This window comes from Lepisosteus platostomus, chromosome 19, assembly GCF_059453375.1.
Source record: "Lepisosteus platostomus isolate fLepPlt1 chromosome 19, fLepPlt1.hap1, whole genome shotgun sequence".
NCBI classification, from domain to species: domain Eukaryota; kingdom Metazoa; phylum Chordata; class Actinopteri; order Semionotiformes; family Lepisosteidae; genus Lepisosteus; species Lepisosteus platostomus.
The window spans coordinates 1,933,776-1,959,290 of record NC_142629.1 but is presented as its reverse complement, the minus strand read 5'-3'; the positions used below and the strand labels follow the sequence as shown (position 1 = coordinate 1,959,290).

The 25,515-nt window shown below is 55.4% G+C and overlaps 2 protein-coding genes across 16 annotated transcripts in view; both read left to right on the top strand.

Annotated features, from left to right (window-relative positions):
• Positions 1-2,041: 2,041 nt before the first annotated feature.
• Positions 2,042-11,203, top strand: ercc4 (excision repair cross-complementation group 4). The gene is made up of 11 exons (XM_088613349.1): positions 2,042-2,757; positions 3,683-3,863; positions 4,124-4,319; positions 4,581-4,788; positions 5,156-5,336; positions 6,193-6,327; positions 6,933-7,037; positions 7,431-8,028; positions 8,782-8,874; positions 9,247-9,359; positions 10,020-11,203. The coding sequence occupies exons 1-11, from the start codon at positions 2,581-2,583 to the stop codon at positions 10,772-10,774; spliced, it is 2,742 nt and encodes a 913-aa protein (XP_088469475.1). The 5' UTR covers positions 2,042-2,580; the 3' UTR covers positions 10,775-11,203.
• Positions 11,204-11,949: 746 nt separating this feature from the next.
• The window catches only part of mrtfba (myocardin related transcription factor Ba), a 39,441-nt gene continuing 25,875 nt past the window's right edge, over positions 11,950-25,515 (top strand). For 2 of the 15 annotated variants that reach the window (XM_088613346.1, XM_088613337.1), the window contains exons 1-2: positions 12,678-12,953; positions 16,233-16,349. The gene's annotated coding sequence lies outside the window, so the exon portion shown is untranslated. Of the gene's footprint in view, positions 12,441-12,675; positions 12,954-15,634; positions 15,962-16,232; positions 16,350-21,599; positions 21,667-25,515 lie in introns of those variants that run through there. The other 13 variants (XM_088613332.1, XM_088613339.1, XM_088613345.1 and 10 more) reach the window with 13 other exon arrangements.

Below are 25,515 nucleotides of genomic sequence, written 5' to 3'. Positions count from 1 at the left end.
CAGTTGCTTAGGTATCACCCCGAGTGATACCCTCTCCGTCTCGGACTCTGCTTGTTCGCATACCCCAGCAGGTATCGCATCTCTCTGCCCGGACTGCCCCAGCTGGAGCTCCGCTTTCAAATGACCTCTCAACCCATCAATTGACCGCCCCCCTTGTTTCAGTAGATATAACACAAGTGGGGTTTGGTTGGCTTTTACCGACATCTGCCGGATTGTGGGTTTTATTTATTTTCCAGTAACTGTCGGTATTAGCAGTAAACTGGTGTCAGCACAAGCCGCTGTCTCATATATTCGTGAGACGCGTGAGTTTGGAGTCTTGTGAGTCCAGCTATATCCAAGCGAGGGTGAGACAGTATATCAGTTTACTTACAGGTCCTCTGTGCACCCCAGGAGGGTGTTTGTGCCCAGCGCCTGGACTGCCGTCCAGTCCTGTCTTAGACGAATGCATCATGTTAAGCTTTTTGCTAGACTTAACCAGCCTGCGCTGCCCAGTTAGGTTCAGCTTTAAGAGCAAGCAACTGGTGTTCCTGTCCAGGGCGCAGCCCGGGTCAGACTCCGACTCACCGCTACCCTCTGCGGAAAACGTGACTCCCGGAAATGGCTGGAGCTGTAGGCTCTGGCTGGCTCCTTCCTCCTCCACCCCGGAGATGCGATCTGGACACCCCGAGTCCCCGAAGCCCGCCCGCCGCACCTCCTCCCCCATGAGATCTGGTGTCTGAGTCTCTCCTACTTGCGAGCGGTAACTACCTGAAAAGCGGGCAACAGAGAGATGAGTCACCACACGCTCAACCGAGATACGCGGCTGAAAGTCTAGGCTGGCACGGCCGACGCACACTCCTTCCCAGAGAGAGAAAGGCCCGGCCAGCCTCCTCCGCTCAGACCCACCTGCTCGCTCTATTCTGGGGAGCGACTGAGTCTCACACCTCCTAGGACAGAGAAGCGGGGGCCGCCTGCTACTTTTACTATCTGACGGATTAGCGCGTCGCAGGAAGGAAAACTGCACGCATGAGTCACACTTCGTCATATGAGCGTTTTGTTCTAGTGTTGAAGGAGCCCCTCTTTTAACCGGTTGCATGGTTTTTATGTACTGTTGCTTGCGCATCATAACAATGCCTTCATTTGATTCGGATGTATTCGGAAGAGCAGATCCTGACAGTGTGCATCATGTGATGTTTGACTATATAATCGGATTCTTCGCACCCTGTGTTCAGTAGATCCACATCTTGGCAGTGTTATCCAATCATTTGAAAAGCAGTTCCTTTAATTAAGAAGCTGAGAGCGTAGCTGGAAGTCGTTGAAAGCACTCCAGAATCTAACAATACAGAGACTCGAATCTGGCCCTGTCGAGACTGATCGTTCATGTTGGCTGGACCGAACAGATCGGGTGTGGTTTACACTCTTCCACGTACAAGACAGTGATATTCCCCACCAGAGCCTCATTATCTTCATCGAGGAGTTGTGATGCCAGCAGCCGCCCCCAGCACCAGCCCCTCGAGAGGAAATCCACATGGAAAACCAGAGTCTAATTAGAAAACACGAGCATTGTAGCCGGGCCGTTTCTTTGTTTTCTGCACTGCGACCTGGCGCAGAGACAGGCCAGAGCTCGTCAGAGTTACTTTAAAACTGAGCAAAGTGGGGGGAAATACCTCTCTCCAGCAAAGGTTTTATTGCTGTAACAGCGTCGGTCAATTCTTCGAAGGTTAATTCGTCCTCGGAACAGAACAATAGCACCACCTAGTGGAGGCAGTTGTTCATGTTTTCAAAAAACGATGCAGTCTACTCTGAACCGTATCATTTTCCAGAACGTGGGATAAGATAACGTGAATCGACCGAGGCATTATTTGAGATGAATGTGTTCCGAAGCGTATACATGCACTTATCTGCCAATACAGACGCAACGCTCTCTAACCGATGGACACAAGGAAAAGCAGAGGTATCTTATATTTTAGATGTTTAGTTCTAACCCCCATCCGGCAGAGGTCGCTGTCGCTGTTTCCGCCTCCCTGTTCGAAATGTCCCCGCAGGGCGTCCGTCTTGCTCCGCCGCTGGTGTCAATCACGTGATTTGGTGGCGAAACTTCAAAACAGGGGGTCTCAGGCGAACGGGAAAGCCGGCGATGTTAAAATATCATTAATTAAAGGGGAGAATTTCAAATACTGGATGGATGCTTCGTTTTTATGAATGTTCGGGTCGTTTCATGCTGCAAGGAATACATAAAATGCCCTCCTTCAGCCTGCTTCATGCAGCTCTTTAAAAGGCAGCGATCTTTCAAAGAACACGATGGGATGTCAGCGCCGTCCGTATGTTCGAAAAAGTGCACGGAAAGAAAGTGTCATAATAATTTGCAATACAAAACCTTCAGTAAACCGTTCATTCCGAAGCCCACAACAGCCACTTTGACCAAATAAATCCTGCGATTTCGTACTTCTTGGACCTGCACTGATGTAGCTCGATTACGTTCGCTCTCTTGCGCTCAGTTCGTTATTTTTCGCCAGATATGAGCGTCTGACCCGCCTGTCTGTGGAGGAATCCCTGTTTGCTGTGACCCCCCGCCGGGCGAGTGCGGGGTGATCGCTCACAATGACGGGTCCCCTGCTTGAGTTCGAGACCGAGATGTTCCTCTCGCTGTTCGGTTCGGACGGGCTGCTGGTCACAGCCGAAGGTCTGGGCCTTGACCGGATTCTGCTGCAGTTCCTGCGGGTCTATTCGGAAGAGGGGAGTCTGGTGCTGTTGCTGAACACCACCACGCCCGAACAGGTGAGGATGCTGTACACCTCTGTCCAGCTCGTGGGTCACTTCTCGGAAGGTCGCTCTTGTTCCCGAAGATAAGCAGGGAAAGTGACAGTCGTATTAAAAATGCTTGCGTGGCTTGCCACGAATAAAATCATATTATATGTATAGAATCATACGCCCAGTGCGTCTTTGTCATTAAAGGTTTATGATGAAAGTTTTCTGCACTGGGCTTTGAGCATCGCTGCCTTGCGGTGTTTCGGGTTCAGTTCCTGGGGTGCTGTCTGTGTGGAGTTTGCATGTTCTCTTTGTGTTTGCAAGGGTTTCCTCCCACCGTCCAAAGACACAGTGGTAGGTTAGTTGGCCAGTGGGGAAATTGGCTCTGGCGTGTTTACTGTGTGTGTGTGTCCTGCGATGGACTGGCGTCCAGTCCGGGTCATACCCTGCCTTGAGCCCATTGCTTGCTGGGACAGGCTACAGCTCCTCTGTGACCCTGATTTGAAAGAAGCAGTTAGAAAATGGATGGATGGATTTCTACAGTACTGAGTATGAACGGACAGGGTCGATAGCGTTTATATTTCCACTTATGTGGTGGTTCAAATGTTTTTTAAAAGCCGAACACCGCCTAAAGAAGATACAAACGACATCCTTTGTATTGTTACTGCAGTCAATGCCTTGAAACCTGTCTGCACGGAGTAGGCTTGTGTTGTTTTATAAACCACTTTGCTAGTGGTGGTTGGGTTTTTACAATATCCTGTAGAATCCTCGTCATAAATTGGGTATGTCAGTGGGTGCTCGTGTGTATAGAAAGGTACGTTAGGTATGTTTTTGCCAGTGATGGTACACCTTCCTCTGTTGCTCATTCTACTCATGAATGTCTGGAAAAAACCCACAAGCCCAAACTGCAATCCCCAGCCCATTGTGACCTCTGCCAGCGCGCGTGTGTTTCCAGGAGTTCTTCACGGAGAAGCTGCGGGCCGAGGGGGTCTCCCACCTCCCCAGGACGGTGACCAGCGAGGTGCCGAGCGGCGAGCGCCTGGACGTCTACACCCGGGGCGGCGTCCTCTTCGTCACCAGCCGCATCCTCGTGGTGGACTTCCTCACGGACAAGATTCCCGCCAGCCTCATCACAGGTCAGCCACGTCGGAACAGCTCTTCCGGGAGTTTAACAGCCGGTCAGATTCTTCTTCGGCAGCTCAGATTCGCCTGCGTCTCGAGATGGAAGTGAAGAGGCTGAAGGCGGCCGCTTGTGTGAACTGTTATGCCCTTTGGTCACCACACAGGGTGCTCCCTGTCATTGCGGACACAGGCACGATCGTTCTTGCTTTCCGATGATGCAGAAGGGCTGAATGAAGTTAAATAGATAACTGTATTTTTGAAAAAATGCTTCTAGGTATTCTTGTGTACCGGGCTCACAAGATCATCGAATCCTGCCAGGAAGCCTTCATCCTGCGGCTGTACCGACAGAAGAACAAGACAGGCTTCATCAAGGCCTTCACGGACAAGCCCACCGCCTTCAGCTCCGGCTTCTGCCAGGTGGAGCGCGTCATGAGGAACCTGTTCGTCAGGAAGCTCTTCCTCTGGCCCAGGTAGAGACTCGGCCTTCGCTCCGCACGCCCGGGGCTGGAGGGGCACCGAGAGTTGCACAGATCGGGCAGGGGTCAAGCACGGTGCCTACGACGAGTTTGTCGAGCACAGGCAAAGCATCATCCTCCCCTACCCAGCATCCTCACCTGCTAAACCAAAAGATCAAGGGTGAGGCGGGTTTTGGAAACCACTGGCAAGCTCAGCTGCAGCGCAGCAATGATACCAGCAGCGCCGAGAGCCCCTGTCCTCTCTGTGTGTTTCAGGTTCCACGCGGCCGTCAACTCGGTGCTGGACAGACACAAGCCGGACGTGGTGGAGCTGCGTGTGTCCCTCACCCCGGGCATGAGCGCCATCCAGAGCTCGGTGCTGGACATCATGAACGCCTGCCTGAAGGAGCTGAAACGCTACAACCCCACGCTGGAGGTGGAGGACCTCTCTCTGGAGAACGCGCTGGGCCGCTCCTTTGAGAAGGTGAGAGCGCTGATGTCAGGCCCTGCACCTCTAGGAACTCACCCTCGCTAACGGGCCGTCTGACCGCTTGGCCGGAGGTGTGGAGAAACTTGAAGAAAATCAACAGATCAAAATCAGCTTGTCCGGCCGCCAGGAAGGCCACAGGTCTTCATGAAACAGCCAGGGAAGGCAGGCCCCTTCGGTTCAGTGTTCACTGCACTCGGCTGCTGTTTTTTCTGTGGGTCATTGTTCTTCACTTGTTGGTTGATTGAATGATAAATGTGTTTGTGCAGTGTTGCTGCTTTTTATAAGAGGTGCACGTCACCAAAAGTGTTGCCCCCCCCCACATCGAACCCTGCAGAGCTGAGATTTGTCTTTGCTTTGGCAGACAATCCGCCACTACCTGGATCCGCTGTGGCACCAGCTGGGGGCGAAGACCAAGTCCCTGGTGCAGGACCTGAAGATCCTGCGCACCCTGCTCCTCTACCTCACCCAGTACGACTGCGTCACCTTCCTCAACCTGCTGGAGTCCCTGCGCAGCAGCCAGAAGGCCTTCGGGAGCAACTCCGGTAGGAGTACTGGGAGCGAGAGAGGAGAGAGCAGGACAGGAGAGGTGGGGGGGGGGAGGTGGTTGAATCTGGGGCTGTCACGACAGTAGAACAAGCGATAGAGTTTGAGCTAGGGTCTCACAGCGCCTGTGAGACAGAAATATATCAAATCAGATTCTGTACAGTGAAACCACCCTTCATCTGGCAAGCAGAACGTGAGGGAGCTGAAGGTAAGGAAGCCTGGACCCAGTGCGGGAGTTTCCATGTAGGTTGAGGTGTAGAAGATGTTTGCTCTTCAAGTTGAAAGAAAAATGATTTACCCTCTGAAAAGCAGCAGTGATTGGTGTGGTGTTAAATTCCTCCCTTCCGTGCAGCAGCAGCCATAATGTGTGACGAGCATCGTTAATTGTCCGTTTAACTGTCTTAAAAAGCTGACCTTGGATGGCATGTGCTCCACAGAGCATCAGGGACACAGGGTAGGAAAGTCTCTAAGCTGAAGCGTTGTTATGACTTTGTTCAAGTTCAAGTTCAAGTTTATTGTCATTACACTCATATACATGGTATATGGTATAACGAAATGCTATTTAGCTAGCTCTCGGACATAAGTAGTACAAAGAGAAAAAAAAACACAACAACAATACAATTGTGTAGCAAAAGAAAGACAGAGACAACAGGCAGTGTGCAAAAAACAACAACAGACGATGTGCAAAAAAAACAACAGGCAATGTGCAAAACAACAAAAAAAGTAACAGGTTATGTGCAAAAATATGCATCAACAGAATAAAATAAAGGGATAGAAATTATTCGTTCTTGTCTAAACTAATTGCCGACTTAAAGAGCTAAGTGCTAACGTGCGTCGAAACTTCTGTTCCTGCAGGCTGGCTCTTCCTGGACTCCAGCACGTCCATGTTTGTGAACGCTCGATCGCGGGTTTTCCGTACCCTGGAACCAAAGGATGGCCTTAAAAAAAAGGCAGGAGCCACGACGAACCAGGAGCAGAACGGAGAAGCCGGTGATCGCAAAACCGCTCGTGCAACGCACCACACAACACTTCTAGAGCGCTGATGTTCACACCCAGCCTGCCGCACTGCGCCGAAATGGGTCCTGTTTGTGCGTGTCAGCAGGGTGGCTCGTATTTTACCTCCCAGTTCCCTTGGCGTTTATTGCCTGCGCTTCCTTTTTTCTTGTTTGAAAGCAAAGGGCAGGAAAAATGTGTTGATAGGCTGCTACACAGGACGTCGCTGGGTGTTAAAAATATCTCCATGGAGCAGAATGTATGCACTCCGGTTCCGTTTAATTTTGAGGTTTTGCACTCTGTGCTGAAATCTGTGTACATTTGTATGCCTAGGAAAGTGTAGATTGAGGACTAAGCCAGGGTGTCGGCCTCAGCAATATGGCGGGGAAGCTCATTGTGGCATACTCCTGCAGCCATTTGCATAGAAATTCAATTCAGACCGTCTGGCTGAAAACCCAGGATCCTAACCGCCAGACCATACAGGAGCACACAAAGTGCTTTCTGTGCTGAGTTTTAAATACACTTCCCCATAGCTTCCACTTGTGGCCTCTTTGTCACTTTTGGGTTGTGACGCTAACATCCTGCGTGCGTGCATGTTGCAGAAGTGAAGAAGGAGCTGGTGCTGGAGAAGAGCCCCAAGTGGGAGGCGCTGACAGAGGTGCTGCAGGAGATCGAGAAGGAGAACAGCAGCTCCGAGCTCGGCCCAGGTCAGACAGAAGCACAGGTCCTGCCTTACTGGAGGAAGTACGGGACCACACTGCGGCCGATATACATAAACACTAGATAAACTGGATCAGTGAGCCTAATAAAGATTTGATTAATGATGGGTTTCGATTTTCCAATCTTCATCTGAGAAATTTAGCAAAAATTCTGTTAGATGATTTAAAATAAGTAAAAAGGTTCAATTTGTCTTTGAGGGTTTGGGGCGTAAATTCACTGATAGCACTGAGCGAACCATCTTGGATCTTTTTAATTAAAGGGTGATTAATCTCTCTGATCAGCTCCTGCTGATCGGAGAGATTGCGTTTTGCGTCTGCTGCTTTGCTAGTTCCAGAAAGGAACACGTTAAAGATGCTCCCGTGTCTTGTCCCGGTCCCTAGGGAGGGTTCTGATCTGTGCCAGTGACGATCGGACCTGTGCCCAGCTGCAGGAGTATGTGACCCGTGGCCCAGAGGCTCTGCTAAACCGGCTGTACGGTCGCACCTTCGGCAGGAAGGAGACGCTGCTGGAGCTGAACGGGGAGAAGAGAGTCCCGGCCAAAGCCAAGGGCAAGAGAGGAGCAGAAGGCGGCACCAAGGCCAAGAAGCCCAGAGCCCAAGCTGGGAAAAAGCAGAGCAAGACGCCCGCGCTCACCCTGACCCAGATGGTGGGGAAGGGAGACGGCAGGGAGGATGGGCCGGCAGAGAGGGAGCCGATGGGCAGCAGCGCAGACGAGGAGGAAGGGATGCCGGAGGAGGAAGAGGGAGAGGAGGAGGAGGAGGAAGGGCTGATCCTTAACCTGTCCTCGGACTCCTACTACGGCGTCATGAAGGAGCCCCTGACCGTTATCCACCCACTGCTGGGCTGCAGCGACCCCTACAGCCTGACGCGGGTACTGCACGAGGTGGAGCCGCGCTACGTGGTCCTGTATGACGCCGAGCTGCCCTTCGTGCGCCAGCTGGAGGTCTACAAAGCCAGCCGGCCCGGCCAGCCTCTCAGGTGCTCCGAGCTCCAGCCCAGCGCGTCGGACCCGTCCCGTTCCACACAGCCCCTTCAGCTCCCAGCTCGCCCCCTGCTCTGTTTCTTCAGGATGAGCGTCACTTGCTCGTGTTTGACCAATTCAGGAGGCGGTCTGTTCGTTTAAGGGTGCTGTGATCCCAGAGGACTAGAGAATCTTCGGGATCTTGTTCCCGAAATTGATCCCCAAATTACAAATCATCCGTTTAACTGAACACCGTCCATTCGTTCCATGTCTTGAGCAGCTTACAATTCAGTAACTCTCTGTAGAACCTGCTGGATAAGGGCTAGAACATAACACCATAAGAAGGCTTGTTAAATTCGGCTCGTCTAGCCCGTTTCGTAGTCAGTAGTTCATTGATCCCAGGATCTCAGCCAGCTGTTTTTTGAAGGAAGCCAGGGTATCGGCTTCAACAGCATGGCTGGGTATCTTGTTCCTCACTCCCACCACCCTCTGTCTTTGCCCAGAGGTGAAGAAGTGCCTCCTGTTCTTGGTTTTAAATGCGCTTTTGAAATGTACTAGTAGTTTTCACTCGTGGTTCACCGGTTCAGCTCAGTTTATCATTTATTTGACTGTTAAAAGTTAAAGGCTGGCGGGGGTCACTCAGAGCAGGATGATCCTTTGGTGCCTCCGAGAGGATTGAAGAACACTTTGTGTGTCGTGTGCTTTTGTCCACACTCCGATATTACACAGAATGTTAATTCTGACCTGAAGAGTCTCACCTGCCTCCCCAGGGTTTATTTTCTGATCTATGGCGGTTCCACTGAGGAGCAGAGGTACCTGACAGCCCTGCGCAAAGAGAAGCAAGCCTTCGAGCACCTGATCAGGTGAGCGTTGCTGCTGAAAAAGCAGGAGTAAAAAGTGATAAGTGTTCCAGTGAATCAAGCGGCCATTTCCTCAGAGTTCCGGATGATTGAGCAGCGAATATCTACCATGATTGGATGCCAGAACAACTGAATCTTTTTTGCTCTGTCCTTTCCGAATCGAAGGCTGATTTCTGTATGTCCGCATGGGAATGTCAGAACAGTAACTGGTTGCTTGGATTGAGACTCTCAGACGTGTATCATGGTTTCCAGAGCCGGCGCAGACCGGGAGCGTGCAGCCTGCTGTTTGAGAGTGTGTGTGAGAGTGAGATGCCTTAGTGCTGGGGGTCTGAATCCGAGGGCTGTGTTTTTTCCTTGCCGGGTGGGCTTGCTCAGGGAGAAGGCCAGCATGGTGGTCCCGGAGGAGAGAGAGGGCAGGGGAGACACCAACCTGGACCTCGTCCGAAACGCCGAGCCCGCCAGCGCCTCCACCAGCACGCGCAAAGCAGGCACGTCTTGCGGTCTCGCGCGCGCCGACCCCCGTCTGCAGCCGTGAGAACACGCGCCCCACGTTCGCGGATTCTCGGTGCGCCGGGCCGCCAATCGCTAAACGCCAAACCCGAGAGTACTGCCTGCGTCTACTGTAAGTAAGACACAGCGCAGAGGTGAGCAGGGGGCCTGGAAATGAGCCCTGAGCTGTGGACTCCATGGATCCCCACTGCCACCCAGTCGGGAACCGGCCAGTCCTGTCGTTCCCGAGCCTCGCCTTCTCGCGCTTTTCCGTGCGCCAGTGGTTCATGAGCCACCCCCTACACCGCTCCCGATTTATTTAGTTTTTCAACACGCTACGTGACATCAGTTTCCGCTGTTTGTTAGAGAGAGGCCAATCATCAGCGCGGCCAGTCATCTGCCTGCAGTTCGGCCGCGGCGGTCTATCGGACGACCGCGATGGGTCTTTGCTCAGTTACTGTGGCCTCTCCGGTGGCCCCCCCCTGGGGATAACATCCGCTGGTCCCCGGCGGGACGCTTCCTCCGCCTCGCGAAAGACGAGAACGCCCGGATCCGGGTTCGAAAGGCGGGATCTGAGGTTTTTTTCGGTCAAAACACTGGCGAGAGTCCCCCTCCCCTCCCCCCCCCCCTCTGACCAGCCCCTCTCGCGTGTCCGGCAGGCGGCCAGGAGGAGCCAGCGGCCTCCCAGCGGGTGGTGGTGGACATGCGGGAGTTCCGGAGCGAGCTGCCCTCCCTGCTGCACCGGCGGGGGCTGGACATCGAGCCGGTCACCCTGGAGGTGGGCGACTACATCCTGTGCCCGGACACCTGCGTGGAGCGCAAGAGCGTCAGCGACCTGATCGGCTCGCTGGGCAGCGGCCGGCTCTACTCCCAGTGCCTGGCCATGTGCCGCTTCTACCGCCGGCCCGTGCTGCTGGTGGAGTTCGACCCGGCCCGGCCCTTCTCGCTGGTGGGGCGCGGCGAGCTGCGCCTGGAGATCTCCGCCGGCGACGTCACCTCCCGGCTCGCCCTGCTCACCCTCCACTTCCCGCGGCTGCGCCTGCTCTGGTGCCCCTCGCCCCACGCCGCCGCCGAGCTCTTCCAGGAGCTGAAGCGGGGCCGGCCCGAGCCCAGCGCCGGCGCCGCCCAGGCCGTCGGCGCCGACTCCGACACCGTGCCCGAGGCCGCCGCCCTCTACAACCCGGGCCCCCACGACTTCCTGCTCAGGATGCCCGGCGTCGGCGCCCAGAACTGCCCGGCGCTGATGAGGCACGCGGGCAGCCTGGCCGAGCTGGCCGCCCTGAGCCGGGACCGGCTGGCGGAGATCCTGGGCAGCGCCGCCAACGCCCGGCTCCTGCACCAGTTCCTCCACGGCACGGCGAGCGGCCTGCAGCCCGCGCGCGGGGGCAAGGGGGAGGCGCAGGGCAGGAGGTGACCGTGTCCGGCAGTGGGGCAGCACCAGTGGGGGCCTGGCAGGTGGGCGAAACTGGCGGGACGTTTCGGGAAGCGGGGCGCCCTGCCTGGCGTCCCGCGGACTCTGGGGAATGGCTCCAGGACGAGGGGCCCCCAGCGGCGCTTCTGGGGGCCCCAGGGCACGTTGCCCATCTAGAGAGCCTGCAGATCTTGATAGTGTCGGATCCTAGAAGGTGGGAGATCCATTTCTAGGTTTCTTATTTTTTTTAAAAAAAAAGTCTTGTGTGTTTTGTAGCTTTTAGACGAGCTTCATGAAGTTGAAAAATGTCCTTTTTTTTTTTGGTGCCGGTGCCCTGTCTGACTTTCCAAGCGTTTTATTCCCCACGGGGGAGCTGACGCACCCCCTGCGGATATACATGAACTAAATAAAGACGAGCTAAGACGAGCTGGATCGACCGTGTGGTTACTGGTGCAGCACCACAGAATTTCCCATCGATCCGCGGCCGAATCACCGCCTTCCTGTCCGCGTCGCTCACGAGTGATGTATACCGCCGCTAGGTGGAAGTAGAGCCTCAAGAACAGTAAAATCCAACCTGCAAATCGGAGCCTTTATTAAGAACTGCGCACAATACAAGATAAAATTTATATTGTCCCCCGAGGGAATTTCTTTACGGGCACCCAGCACTGCTGTCCATTTAATTAGAATGCAAACAAAAAAAAAACATAAACATTGTCCATTATTCTTTTACAAATAAGAAAAACATTGCACATCACTCTATTCTAATATCTACTCTAATATATATATATATGATCTCTAATCTCTACTCTAATATATTGATTAGCACTAGTCCTCTGGCAGCATGCATAAACTTGAGCTGCTCCTGAATTGGCCTCAATATAGGGCAGGTTAAGAAACAATACAGGAGGTCAGCCGGGCTGGTTAGAACAGGCACAAATAATCCCGCTCGTTCACTCTTCTGGATTAATGCTCTCATCCCAACAGACGTATAGTTTGTTTACAAAAGTAAATGAAAATGTTTTTTTTTATGGAAAGGCTGTGTTTTGTTTTATTTATTTATTTATTTTTGGGGGTGTTGTAGTTTAGCCGGCCCGTTTGTGCATTGTAACACAGAGCAAGATGATAAGGATAAGTGCTCATTTATAATGAGCAGGCAGACGGCGTCCATCAGAGGCAGGTCGTAGGCTCGACAGTGCGAACGCAGTTTGACGACAGCCCGCCTGAGGAGATTCTCCGATGCCCGTAAAACACGAGGCAGATCATGCCGTGTAAGGTGTGAGGTGTGCTGTAATAAATCCACAAAGCGTCATCGAGGTGCCCGCTGCTTCACAAGGCAACATTGCAAATGAGGACGATAACTTGTAAGTTTCGTGAAAACGACGCTGCGTGTCCCGCACTGTCACGAGCCCGCGGCCGCTCTCGCGACCCGCGCTCGCTCCCCTCCACCTGCCCGCCCACGCGCCGCACGACCGCTGGGCGACAGGTTTTTCTTTAAGATTCACTGGCGCGTTGAGTCGCATGCGTGTGTGTGTGTGTGGTATACCTGTGACCACACCATCGGTACAGGACCGAGCTGAGAGAGCGGCTCAGATCCCATCAGATTCCCACCCGAGGGACGTCCAGACGCCGGTCCCTGCGCGGGCGAGCCGACAGGTGAAGGACGGCACAGGTAAGCGCGCTCGCAGTGCTGCTCCTCGGGTGCGAGGAGGGCGAATAAACAGGTTTGTGGTGGGGGGGAGATCAAATGAAAATGAAAGGGAAAATGCACAACTGGCTGTCCTGGGAAACGAGCCCGATCCGTCCTGTAGAGATCACAGAGCGAACGGGACTGCGGTGAAGATCGCGTCACGGCAGGTGTTGCATCGTGCTGCGCCGTGGGGTGTCCAGCCTGGCACCCCCCCCCCCCGTGGTTACACCGCAGGAAGGGGACAAGGCGTGTGCGTGTTGGCGCCGGTCGGGAGCCCGGCGGGGGGCAGCGGCCGACAGGGCTGCCAAGGGTTAACGGTGCCGACAGAGCCCCCATGACGTCAGCGCGCTCGGCAGTAGCAGCAGCAGCAGCGGCGGCCATCTTCTCCCCGGACTCGCAGCTCCGCTCCCGAGCGCGGCGGCCAAGCACACGCACACACGGCTATCCAGGGCCACTGGCGGGGGCCGCCCGGGAGGCTCGCTGAAGGACTACAGGGTGAGCCGAGCGCCGCCGTGTCCCGGGGTGCGGGGGCGGGGGGGTGTTTCTCCGGCGGTCCCCCTGCGCCCGTCACAGCCCGGGGTCCTTCCGCAGGCTCGTCTGCGGGGTGGGAAGGCGCTGGGCGCTCCGGTCGAGGCTGGGGGGGGGATCGGTTTAGGGAGTTTTCTTTAAACAAGGGGAACGCGTTTATCCCCGCTGCCCCCCCCACGGAGTGTAGGACACGCTCGCGGCCGCGGCAGGGACGCCCCTGGACACCGGCAGCCGTGGGCGAGTTTCGTGTGTGTGTGTGGGGGGGGCGAATTGGCTATCGGCTGACTCATCCCAGTCCCAGGGATGTGAATTGGGGGGGGCAAACAGCCACCTGTAAGGTGCTGCTCGGGGACGGTCCGCGCGCGCGCTGACGGCCAGATGTGCGGGGCGCGAGCTGGCCGGATGCGCAGCTGCAGCTGCGGTTGGGGTTGGGGGGGGGACAGTTTTGTGGCGTCCACTTCAGAAACCCGAAAACTGACCCACCTTGGCGAGCCTGTGCGTGGGAACAAGTAATAGGTTTGTTCCAGGCTGGAAAGAGAAGACAGAAAACGCAACGTTTCGGGGGTTCTTCAGGCGTGAGTCTGTGCGCGTCCGAGCTGTGGAATCGCTGCCCGCTGTTCTTTCGGACGTCGGGACCCCCTTTCTGTGTCGTGTTCCGTTCAAAGCCTTGCGAAACGGGACGCCGGACAATCGTCTGTTTATATCTTGATGCGTGCATACGTTCTGGGTTTTGGGAAATAAGAGATTGCATGTTCAAGATAGGACAAAACAATAGCCTATCAGTGACGCGTGTAGAGGGAAATGGACCAAAACCCGTGGCGTTACTATAAACACTCGTCCATGACTCCCTCCAGATAGTCAGGACGCCCGCTAAAACAGCCGCAGGAAGGTTACCGATTCCTGTAAGCGCTCCTCTGCGCTGCCTCCTCTCTCCCCTCCCCAGCAGGAGAGGCAGAAGTATTGTCACTCTGTTTACTGGCTCGGGAGAGGCAGAAGTATTGTCACTCTGTTTACTGGCTCAGGAGAGGCAGAAGTATTGTCACTCTGTTTACTGGCTCAGGAGAGGCAGAAGTATTGTTACTCTGTTTACTGGCTCAGGAGAGGCAGAAGTATTGTCACTGTTTACTGGCTCAGGAGAGGCAGAAGTACTGTCACTGTTTACTGGCTCAGGAGAGGCAGAAGTATTGTCACTCTGTTTACTGGCTCGGGAGAGGCAGAAGTATTGTCACTCTGTTTACTGGCTCAGGAGAGGCAGAAGTATTGTCACTGTTTACTGGCTCAGGAGAGGCAGAAGTATTGTCACTGTTTACTGGCTCAGGAGAGGCAGAAGTACTGTCACTGTTTACTGGCTCAGGAGAGGCAGAAGTATTGTCACTCTGTTTACTGGCTCGGGAGAGGCAGAAGTATTGTTACTCTGTTTACTGGCTCAGGAGAGGCAGAAGTATTGTCACTGTTTACTGGCTCAGGAGAGGCAGAAGTACTGTCACTGTTTACTGGCTCAGGAGAGGCAGAAGTATTGTCACTCTGTTTACTGGCTCGGGAGAGGCAGAAGTATTGTCACTCTGTTTACTGGCTCAGGAGAGGCAGAAGTATTGTCACTGTTTACTGGCTCAGGAGAGGCAGAAGTATTGTCACTGTTTACTGGCTCAGGAGAGGCAGAAGTACTGTCACTGTTTACTGGCTCAGGAGAGGCAGAAGTATTGTCACTCTGTTTACTGGCTCGGGAGAGGCAGAAGTATTGTTACTCTGTTTACTGGCTCGGGAGAGGCAGAAGTATTGTCACTGTTTACTGGCTCAGGAGAGGCAGAAGTATTGTCACTGTTTACTGGCTCAGGAGAGGCAGAAGTATTGTCACTCTGTTTACTGGCTCGGGAGAGGCAGAAGTATTGTCACTCTGTTTACTGGCTCGGGAGAGGCAGAAGTATTGTCACTCTGTTTACTGGCTCGGGAGAGGCAGAAGTATTGTCACTCTGTTTACTGGCTCGGGAGAGGCAGAAGTATTGTCACTCTGTTTACTGGCTCGGGAGAGGCAGAAGTATTGTCACTCTGTTTACTGGCTCGGGAGAGGCAGAAGTATTGTCACTCTGTTTACTGGCTTGGGAGAGGCAGCTCTGCGTCTCGAAGACAATCGAGCTGCGGACGGAAGGTCTCCAGAAGAGCACGTCTGTGTCTGCCGCAGGACACATGCGGGCTGTGTCTGGCGGGGCGGCGCGGCACTTCTAAGCCCAGGTCTATTTCTGGCAGGCAAACACTCCTCCCCCCCCCGGGCTGTGTTTTCGACACGCCTTCGGCCCAGCTCCGTGTGCAGCAGCGAACGTCGCGCTTGCTCCCAGTCCGCTCCGGCGATCGCTGGTGGGGTTTGGATTCTTGAGAGGCGACTGTTGTCCGCGCGGACAGCCGTGGGTTTTTTCGAGCCATGATGTGTGAACTCGGAGACGAGGACATTGCGCTGCCTTTTTTTGTTTAAAAAAAATCAGCAGATAAGCTGAGTATCTGCTCCTGGAATGTGTGGCGGGAATCCGCTATTTCCCTCCCCTGGGGGGGGGGGGGGGCTGTTTCCCACACCCCGGCCCGGAATCTGGGGAAAGGGGTCCCAGCTCTCCTGGGGTGCCGGTCAGCGTGCAGGGGGCAGGTGGGCTCTTGGGGGGCTCTATGTTCTGTCCAGAGTTCGTTTTTCTTCAGGATGTGACGCGAGCCATTCTAGAACCGCAGATACTCATCTGGAGGCCGGGCATCTGCTGAGCGGCCCGTGTGTCTTTTCTGTAAAAGAAAGAGCAACGGCGATCGAGTGGATTGGAATTCCTGCTGCAGGAAAGGGCCGGCTGAGATCCAGGGAGGGGCAGTTAGCTGCAGGCACCCAGAGGGCTCTTCCCGCTGGCGTCTCCTGCGTTGGTTCTGACCCGGAGTCCTGTCGCGGGCCTGACTCCCCGGAGAGCCTCTGACCCTCGGCCGTGACGAGGGAGCACCTGCGTGGGGTGGGTCGAAAGAGCAGCGTATCGAAAGGCCCTGTAGGCCCTGGGTGACGCGCAGCGTGTGTCTGAGCCAGTGAGGGAGGAGACCTGGCCAGGGTCGTGGGGTCACGGGGTCATGGGGTCGCGGGGCGCAGTCTTCAGAGCCCCTCCTGCCTGCTGGCACTCTGCCCCCGAGCAGGGGTACAGCGTCCCGCGTGATGATATCATTTCGGACTCTTCCCCCGAGACGGGCAGCTCTCTTTCTGTCTGCTCATAATGCCTCTCGCGCCCACAGCCCCTCTCCAGCAGCATGACGCCGTCTCTGCTGGACTGAGCCTGCCCTCGAGGGGACCGAGCCCGGCCGCGAGAGACACGCCGCAGAGGAAGCCCTGATCCCCCGTCCCCACCCAGAGTGAGTAACGACTGTGGCGGCTCGTCTCGTGGGGGGTGGGGGGGTGGGGGGCTCTCCCACCCGGCGCGAAACAACGTCTGGGCCGCGGTGGTCTCGGGTCCGTGGTTTGCTCTCGCGTTCTGGTGGAGGCGCGCGGGGGCGCGCGGCGCTCGGGGGTGGAAATGCGTGCCTTTCTCCCCCTTTCGGCTGGAAGCGTGCTGGGTCCTGAAGGGCCCTGGACAGGACTGGTGCTGCACCAGGGGTCCCTCGTGGTGTTTCTGAGCACAAGGGCTGCCTGCTTCCAGGACTGAAGGCCTGAGCTCTTAATTGCATTGCTCTTAATTGCCGTGGGAGACCAGAGCCCCAGAATCCCCTCATTTTTTCTTCGCTGGGGGCGTCCAGTTAGCTCTGCTGGGGTTAACCTTCTGCGTTCTCCCTCTGGAGTTCCCCTAATTTCTGCTGTGACTCGGGCGGTTTTATAGTGCAGCTGGATCCCCATCAGACGCAGCTTGCTGTGAAGTGATGAAAGATTTGCATTTCTTTGGTTAGTTCCCTTTTTTTTTTAGCAGCGAGTGTCTTGAAGGCCGTGAAATGAGTTCTGTGTCCTGTTTTCAGTTCCCAATTATTCGCTTGAATTGCATCCAGGGAGGTTTCAGTTGAAGTTCATCAGCCTGTGTTTGTAACCAGCTCCCACTGTACGGTATTGAATTACACAGTGAGTCTGTGCACTCCCACTGTACAGTATTCCAGGGAAATAGGACGGGCCGCTGTTGCACAGTGGCTTTATTTCAGGGCTTGATGCATTTTGCGTGCACAGGGCATGGCATCTCGAACCCGTGCCCAGTTAGTGCAGCCCTCTGCCCTCTAAGCGATTTTTCTCCTTGCCAGCAAATCAGCATGCTTCCCTGTCTGCTTTCATTCTGCCTCCTCGCTCTTCACAGCTCTGACTTCTGGCCTCTCTTTACGTGAATCTGTGCTTGAGCCTTCAGTGTTAATTTCACTGAGCTGAGTAACGTCGGACCAGCATTTAATCCTGGGTTTGCAATTGGGGTCTTTTCCTTGAATATGCAAGTTATTTTTGCTTGCATTATCAGATATCAGATCTGCATTATATCAATATAGCGCATAAAGAAAAACACTTTCGGGGTTTTGATCTACTGCATTCATCAACGTTAAAGATGACAGAGAAACATCAGTACTAGATTGCTCGGAAAGTAGGCAGTCCTTCAATTAAGACTGTATAAGATAATGTGCATGACTCTCAGATGCTGCAGTACATCAAGGTACAAATATACTGGCGCGCAGGGTTAAATCAAAACGTCTACAAGACACTCGCTGTGCGCGCACTCCCCACTGCTAGCAAGCTGCAAGCCGATGCTTGATGAGTTCTGGACTGCTTGCTGAGCGGATTAGTCTGGATTCAATCTGCGCGCAGCTCAAAAAAGGAATGTTTTCCCAGTTTGTTTTACTCCACTGAGCTACAAATAAATCACGCCAGTATGCATGAACATCATTGGAAAGGAACTCCGGCTCGTTTGGCTGTTGTGTTCCGGAATCGGTGGTCCGCTTTTCCTCGGATACGGGATGCGCCGTCTGCCGTTTCCCTCTCCGGCGCAGCCCGTCGGCGGCTCTGCCGGTCCTGCTGCTGGAGGTCCGAGCTGGGGGGGGGAGCCGCCCACCTGTTTCTGTTCTTATCGCCTCTCCGGCGCCCTCCGGAGCCCAGGCTCAGCCGGCCGGGCGCCGCTCCGGTGCTGTGGGCGTTTTTCCCAGAGCCGCGCGGAGCAGGAACGGCAGAAACATTCTGAAAGTCCGTCTCGTCCCGTCCCGCCAGGGAAGGCCAGCGGTTCTGATTGGAGCAAGCGATGCAGGTGGGCTCGGGCCTGTAGCAGCGCCCGTCCATACCCCTGGGGGGGCGCAGCTCAGGGGCGCCCCCTGCATTCGTTGGCGGGCTGCAGCTGAAACGCAGGGGAAGGGAGGTGACTCCTCCTTCTTGTTCCTTGTCGTGGAGCGTCTGTCCCCCTGGGCATCACTTTTTTAGGGTCCCTTGTTGCCATCATGTTGTCCCACCCTTGAGCTTAACATGGTTTGTGCGTGCGTGCGTGTGTGCGTGTCGGAGCCAGGAAAGGCGACAGGAAAGCAGAAACCTGTGTGTTCGTTGGTCTGAGCAGGAGGGGGACTCAGGCTGCTCTCAGAATCGCTCTATTTTGGCCCGGGCGCGATGCCGTCTTCGAGAGTGAATAACTGGGCTGCTGCTGAGCTGCTGGAGTGGCTTCAGATCGTACACACTGCGGGCTGTACTGCAGACTACATTCTCAAAATGGGGCTCTGTAATTCTCCCTTTAACTGCAGAAACGAGCTGTCAAAAAATGAGTTAAAATATTAGTTGTACCTAATATTTGAAGGGCAGAGGTTCGTTGTGACCAGTGTACTCGGAATGAGTTTGAAATGTGTGGGCCGCAGCCAGGTGCTGTGCGAGAGCCTGCAGCCTGTGAAACCTGACACGGGCTCAGCTGAAACGGGAGCCTGTCTCTCAGGACGGACAGGCGGTGGAGATCAGTAGGGCAGCTCAGCCCACATCCCTTCCGTCCCAGTAAAGCTCTTGTAGTCGTTTCCTTCTGGTGATGGAGGACAGTGTCTCACCCATGGGGGTCCCGAACCCGGCCCCTGCGCTCGGCCTCCCTGCCCCCTTCCCCCGAGGGCAGATTCCCAGCGGGAACTCCTGCGGCCTGGACCGCGAAGCTTCAGCTGCGATTCGGGGTCCCTGCCACCACCCGGGGGGGGGCCTGACTCTGGAGGGCAGTCCCTGCGGCTCGGAGAGACGGCTCCGGGTACGGCAGGTACGACCCTCCTTCCGCCTGGGGGCGGTCGCTCTCGCGCCCGGAGCACACAGCGACCCCCCGGAGGCTGTGTGGGAGCCGAATGCCGCGGCGTCTATTTCTGTCGGCGGCTAAGCCGAGCCCCCGGGGGCGCGCCGAGGGAGGGGTCCCGCGGGGGAGCGGCTGAGGCCCTGTGGGCGGGGGCCTGCTGGTGTCTTGGCGGAGGGGACATGGCGGCGGACGCTTTTTGGAGGATGTGAAGTCATTCTGGGAGTCCCCTCCCCCCCGAGCGCTGTCAGACTCATGTCTCTGCGGGGCTGCGGCGGACCGTGTCTTGGGGGAGCACGGGGGGGGTCAGGAAGGGTGGAAGGGGGGTTCTGGTCCAGCTGGCAGCTCTATTTTGGCAGTTCCCCCGAGTTGCAGGGGGAGCTTATTTTTAGTCGCACAGCTGACCTCTTCCTGCTTTGTAGCCGCTCCGCCGGGGCAGCTGGGCTCCGTCTCGGGGCGGGCCAGCCGCGCGGGGGGCTGCAGACCCCCGCTTCTTCGCCCCGGTTTGGTTTTCCCCTCTTGGAAACCGGCCGCTCCCAGACTTTGGTACCGGCGTTTGCGGCGCGTGAGAACCAGTAACGCTGAGAAGCACACAGACTGGACCGGCTGCATATGCGTTTTTTCTTTCCTGTCCAGCTGAAATTTAACGTGAACCAGCGCCGAGAGTGACGGGCTGGTGGCAGAAAGGAAACACTAGGCAGCGAAGACCTTGCTCTCCAATGTGACACACCCACTTGCTCTTCTGGAAGGAAAATTCCTTTAAAACCTACTATTAAGTTTTTTAAAAACTTTTTCCGTTACTATTTGTCCGGCCCCCAGACAAAGAAATAACATCTAGGGTTCCTGCTTCCTCAAGGTGATAAGAATGGCTTTGTGGGTTTCAAGAGAAGGGGTCGGATTACTTTCGGAAGGCAAGAACGTGCCCTGGCTGAGTCTGTGGTTGATGACGGGCTGAAAGCACCACTCAAGGGATGTGTCTCGACACGCTCCTCCTTCCAGGAACGGGTCTGGGCTCCGGGGTACCGCGCACCCTTCATCGGTTCAGCTGCCCTCTGTGGGGACCCCACACCGCGCTGACAGCGGAGGGGCTCCTTCTCTTCCCAGAAGCCCTCTCGTGACTGGGGCAGGAGGGAGGGGGTGTGGAGCCAGACCGCTAGGAGCCCAGAATGCATCCAGTAGTGAACCTGAGCCCGCGTCCAGTCAGCGTCCGCTGCGGCGTGCCACGGTGCAGACCGGATCAGCCAGGCAGGCGTGGTCAGATCGTCAGCTCCTTGCCAGGAGAGGGCATCACTGCAGCCGCCGGCGCGTCCTGTCGTCAGAATCGCCCATGCCGTGCCCTGTCCGGTCTGTGCGTGGCGAGCTGCCCGGGGCGGTGTCCTCTCTGTGTGTTTCGCACCGGCCTCGTGCTGCCGGAGGGAGGGGCGCCGTGCCCGCCTGCTGTGGAACGGCCTCCTGGACTGCTGGCCCTCCTCTCGAGAGGCCCTCCTGTCTATAAATACCCAGCTGCCATTGTCTCCTCACTGCGGCTCTGCAGCTCCTGGCCGGGCTCGGTTTCCACAGCAACCGCTGGAGCTGCCTGCTTGCGTGCGAAGACGCGCCCGGGCTGTCCTCGTGGAACTGCGCCTTGTGAGGGCCGGGGAGCAGGTGCCCTGGTGTCTTGGGTGACGAGTGTCCGTCTTTCAGGCTGGGGCTGTGAGTCGCACCTAGTCTGGTTACTCCTGTAACTCGAAACCCCTTTACAGAGGACTGCAATGCTACAGGTCTGCTGGGAGATTCAGTGGTCGGCCTGGGGACAGGTGAAGACGGTATTGTCTGCAGCCACACCTCAGCTCTCTGTCCTGTCCTGGGATTTTTTATTTGTAGTTGGAGATTTCTCTTGTGTCTAGCTGTCACCTGCGTCTTATTCGATTTCTTTGATTCTGCGCGTATCGTCCAGTTCTTCTGCACAACACTCCTGCTTTATGGGCCACCTTAAAGCTTCTAGCATAGTTCAAGATTATTATTTTTTTTGCAACTTAGTCTTTTGTGGTTGATCCACCACAAGGATCCCAGTTCGCTCCACTTCCTCCCCCGCTGACTCGCTGCTGCGCGTCAGCACCCGCGGCCGAGCAGGAGAGGATGAGAGAAAGGGTTCCGCCTGCGGAGATCGGGGAGAGCTTCAGGACGAGCCGATTCCGGGTCCAAGCCCAGGCAAGCCCAAGCCTGCTCCTCTGGAGGACGGTACCTCTTGCAGCACGGAGTCTGTCCCAGACTTGCACAGCGACACGAGCCAGAGGGAGTCTTTCAGCCCCTCTGTACGCAGCTGCAGGATACCCCTTGAGGATGGTATAGCTTTGCCGGTTTCTGACAGGAAGGGAGGGAGCGTACCCCTGCTGCCTTGTCCTGACCTCCCTGTGTCCTGTTCCAGGTCGGGGGAAATGGCCTCCTAGTGTAGCAGGAAGAGGCAGGACTCCAGCCCGCTGCACCTCCGCCAGGTAAGACCCAGCCTGACACAGGGCAGCAGCAGGGAGGGGGCGGGACTCCCCAGCAGTCTCCAGGTTCTCCATTTTCCCCGTTCTGTGCTTTCTCACTGAGCACCTCTTAAACCAGAGCAGTAGCTCACCTGAACCAAAGCTCTACAGAAGGTGAAAGCAGAAGCTACAGGTGGCCCTGTGGCAGGAGCTGGCCTGCCGTGGGCTGGTTCTCCTGTGTCTCTGCGTGCGTCACTCTCCGCTTGAGAGATGAGCGGCCGCTTACAGCAGGGCCAGATCCCATCTTTTTAAATGAGGCTAGGATTTCTGTTCCAGCCACATCAAAGCTTATTTTACACAGCTTTGGCTGAACTTGCATAGCAGAAAAGGGGAGCTCGTCCTTGTGGCTGAATGTCGCAGTGCCCTCTGCTGTCAGTTCAGAGGTCTGCGGTGTGAACTCTGCAGCACGCCATCCTGCAGCGCTGAGACCTACTGGTGTGTGTGCCCCAGGCCTGGAGCTGACGTTTGCTGTTCTTGATCTTTTCATCTCCCGCGATTTGCAACCGGCTCATCATAATGTTTAAAATTAGAATTATTCAGATAGACATTAAAAGCATCAGGCAAAATAGCTCATTTCAAATGGCGCTTTTTTTTTTTTACAAGTATTAAAATCACTATGAATAATCTTCAAGCTTCCAAAAGAGTGCAAGGCTTAGATGAGAGGAGGGCAATACGTTTGACCTCCTGGACAATGAGCATAAATTGATTGGCTGGAAAATTAAAATGAAATTATTTTTAATGGGGGTGAAATAAGGCCTTGTCCTGCGAGAGCCGTTCGTCGGGCTGAATGCAGGAAATGCTCTCTGTACGTTAAGAGGAGGTCAAGAAGTCCCGGCAGGCGCAGCTGTGCCTCCGGATGGGAGTGGAGTCTGGAGATGGGAGGACAGAATGCCGATGAAGGAAAACCATCTCGTGGGCAGCAGTCGAGCTCGCTCGCGTTAATATCGCAGCGGCGCGGAGCACGCAGGCCCAGATCCACAAACGCGGCCCGGCCTGATCTGTGAGCCTGTTGAGACAGTATTTCAGCAGCAGGTTTACCATGACGTGACGCCGGCGGTTCTGTTAGAACTGACCCACAGAGCGGGTCCCAGGGTTGAGTTTCTTCTTGTGAACACGGGCTGCTTTCTGTAAAAACGAGTGACCGTGGGATTCTAGTTGCGGGGTTCTCCCCCGGCTCTGTTAGGGCTTGGTGACAGCTGGCCCACCGGGGGGGCGTCGCCTGCGGGTTCTGGAGATATCCCAAGCCCAGAGTGACGGGCAGGCCCCCGTGGCCTGCTGGGATAGCGTGCTTGACGAACTGGCAACACAGGGGGATGAGTGCATGCTGGGTAAGCACGGCCTGCAGTGGACCACCCTTCCCTGCCGTTCCCAACCCAGGGGGTGTTCATCTCCGTTGAAAGTGTACAGGACATGTATCTGGCTCAGAAAGCCCCCTCCCCTCTTCTGTAGTGTGCTGCTGTGGATCAGGTTGCTTTCAGAGTTGGGAAAGAGCCTTTGATCCAGTTCAACCACATAGTTCCCTGCCCCTCCTCCCCTCCTCGTTTTGTGCCTGGGTCAGTCCACCTCCAGTTCTGCCAGCTTTATTGGCGTGACCGAAGAGTTACCGTGCTGCCAAAGCAAGATCAGTTAGCAAGACGCCCACAGTTGTTTGAACCCAGAAACGGTGTTAGGCGAGAGGCTCTGTGTCAGTGCTTCAGGCTGTGACAGGAGAGCACACACTGGGCTGCAGAGTTGAGTTGAGTTTCCCCTCCCCTCCCCTCCCCTCCCCCAGTTGGTTTGGAAGCTCTTCTGATTCTGGCAGTTATCTCTTAAGACATCAGGACCTCTGTGTCTCCCTCCCCTTCCCTTACTGTCAGGAATCTGTTTTTTTTTTGGGGGGGGGAGGAATGTCACTTCAGTTGTGACCTCAGCAGGCATGCTTTTGTTTGAGAGATGATCCACCCCTCTTCATCTGGACCGCTCCTTGAAATCTGTTTCTGAACTGTCAGCAGCGTATTGGCGACGCCGGCTCTTGAGCTTGCCTTTCAAGAAGCGTTCCTTGGTCGTTGTCTGTTCCTGGTCTTTGGGGGGGGCCGGGGAAAGTGTACACGTTTCTGGTCGAGCTGCTGACCGAACCCTTCAGCTGCCTCCCCGCCAGCCTCCCGCCCCCCCCCTCCCCCTCTGTGAAGACCCTTTCAGTCAGAGGTGGTGACCTGAATGTTTCTGAAGCAGGTGGTCAACCACTGCCTGAAAAGGCGTGGCCATGTCACGGAGAGCAGCAGACACCAGCCAGTGGCAGTGCATTTACAACCGACTTGGCGTGAGGACCTGAGCTTCCCTACCTCTCGGATGCGCCGTGTCGGGAGGAAGGGCTGGCGTACAGGACCGAGAGGAGTCAGGCGGAGCTGTGGACAGCCCCGCTCTCCGCTGGATGGGACAGGCGGAGTGGGTCCTCCGGCGATCGCTGAGGGGAGCGCAGTGCCAGAGGGCTTGGCTGTCCTTTCACAATGGTTTTTTTTTTCTGTTTGTGCTGGCTCCTTATCTTTGCTCTCTGTGTTGCTTGGCGTGTGTCAGTAGAAATATTTACAAACTCCAGGGCTGAAGTCATCCTTGCTCCGCGTTTCGTGCTCGGTTCAGCGCCTTTTGTTAAAAACCGTTCGTTAAAGCATCTGAACATCGGAGCTGGGCAGCACGTCCGTTCACCACCTTGTTAGGCCACCCAATTCACCATTGAAAACATAAAACTCTTGTGTTTCTGATGAGATCACGTTGCTTTCCTTTAGAAGCGAGTTGAGTTCGTGTAAAAGGGGCTCGAGCAGGCTGGGGAGGTGGTGGTGATTGGGTGGGGGGGCGGGGGGGCTTGTTTTCTTCTCTTCTGCTCGTTTGCAAAGCTCTGGAATCGTTTAAAACTTTGCCAGCGGCATTTGTGCCTGTGGCCCGTTCGGGCTGTAATTCAAGGCTGATGGAGGTATTCCGGACCCCAGACGGAGCTCCATCCAGCCCACAGTTGGTTCACATTTCAGGAGCAGATTTCAGGACGAGTTGCTTTGTTTCACACAGTAATCGGGGCCCTCTTGCCATGAGCCAGTTGGGCCAGATGGCTTCCTTCATGTGTAGCTTTCCTTATTCTCTGAAGGCATGCTCGTCCTTGAGGAAGAAGGCGCTTTCATCAGGCCTGCGGAGCTAAAACTGTGTAAGAACATGTAGTTTGCACACAGTGTACCAGGAAGGTCATTTAGCACAGCCCATAGCCTAATGAGCCACATTAAGTAAGAAGTGCAATGGAAAAGGCAGATTTCCTAAGAGAATTGGAGCTATTTTAATGGTTTAAAGCTGCATGGAAACAACCTGTGTCAGGCAGGATAGCTGCAGTGATTGTTTCCAGTCGTGTTGCTAGTTGCCACACTTCCTGCGTTGTTCCCCTCCTATCAGAGTGTTAACCCCTTACCCCCAGATTGTTCCCAGGCTCGGAGCCTCTGTCCCAGTGCCGCTCACAGTGTGTGTGTGTGTGTGTGGCAGGGCGAGGTCTCTGGGTGACTGGTCCAGAATCCTCTCGCTCAACGAGACGGGACAGCAGATCGCCCAGCAAGGGGCTCTACTGAGCCGGGAGAGGGGCACTGTCGCAGCTTGAGTGGACATGAGGTGACGTCAGGCTGGCACGGCTAGGGCTGAGAGACCCGGAGAGGCCTGCCTGAGTGTGCATCACAGGGGGCAGAACCTGGCAGGTCTTGTGCGGTATTGCGTGCCACCTGACCTCTGACCTGACTGCAGGATGATGACCTCCAGACGTTTTCTCTGTGCTGGGTACTGTGCCGGGAGTCTGGGTAGTGGAGC

Bases quoted from the DNA above. Each gene is read 5' to 3' on its own strand.
- ercc4 (XM_088613349.1), top strand. From the start codon at position 2,581: ATGACGGGTCCCCTGCTTGAGTTCGAGACCGAGATGTTCCTCTCGCTG. The intron at 8,029-8,781 runs GTGCTCCGAGCT...CTGCCTCCCCAG, and splicing joins CGGCCCGGCCAGCCTCTCAG to GGTTTATTTTCTGATCTATG. The intron at 9,360-10,019 runs GCACGTCTTGCG...CGTGTCCGGCAG, and splicing joins CACCAGCACGCGCAAAGCAG to GCGGCCAGGAGGAGCCAGCG.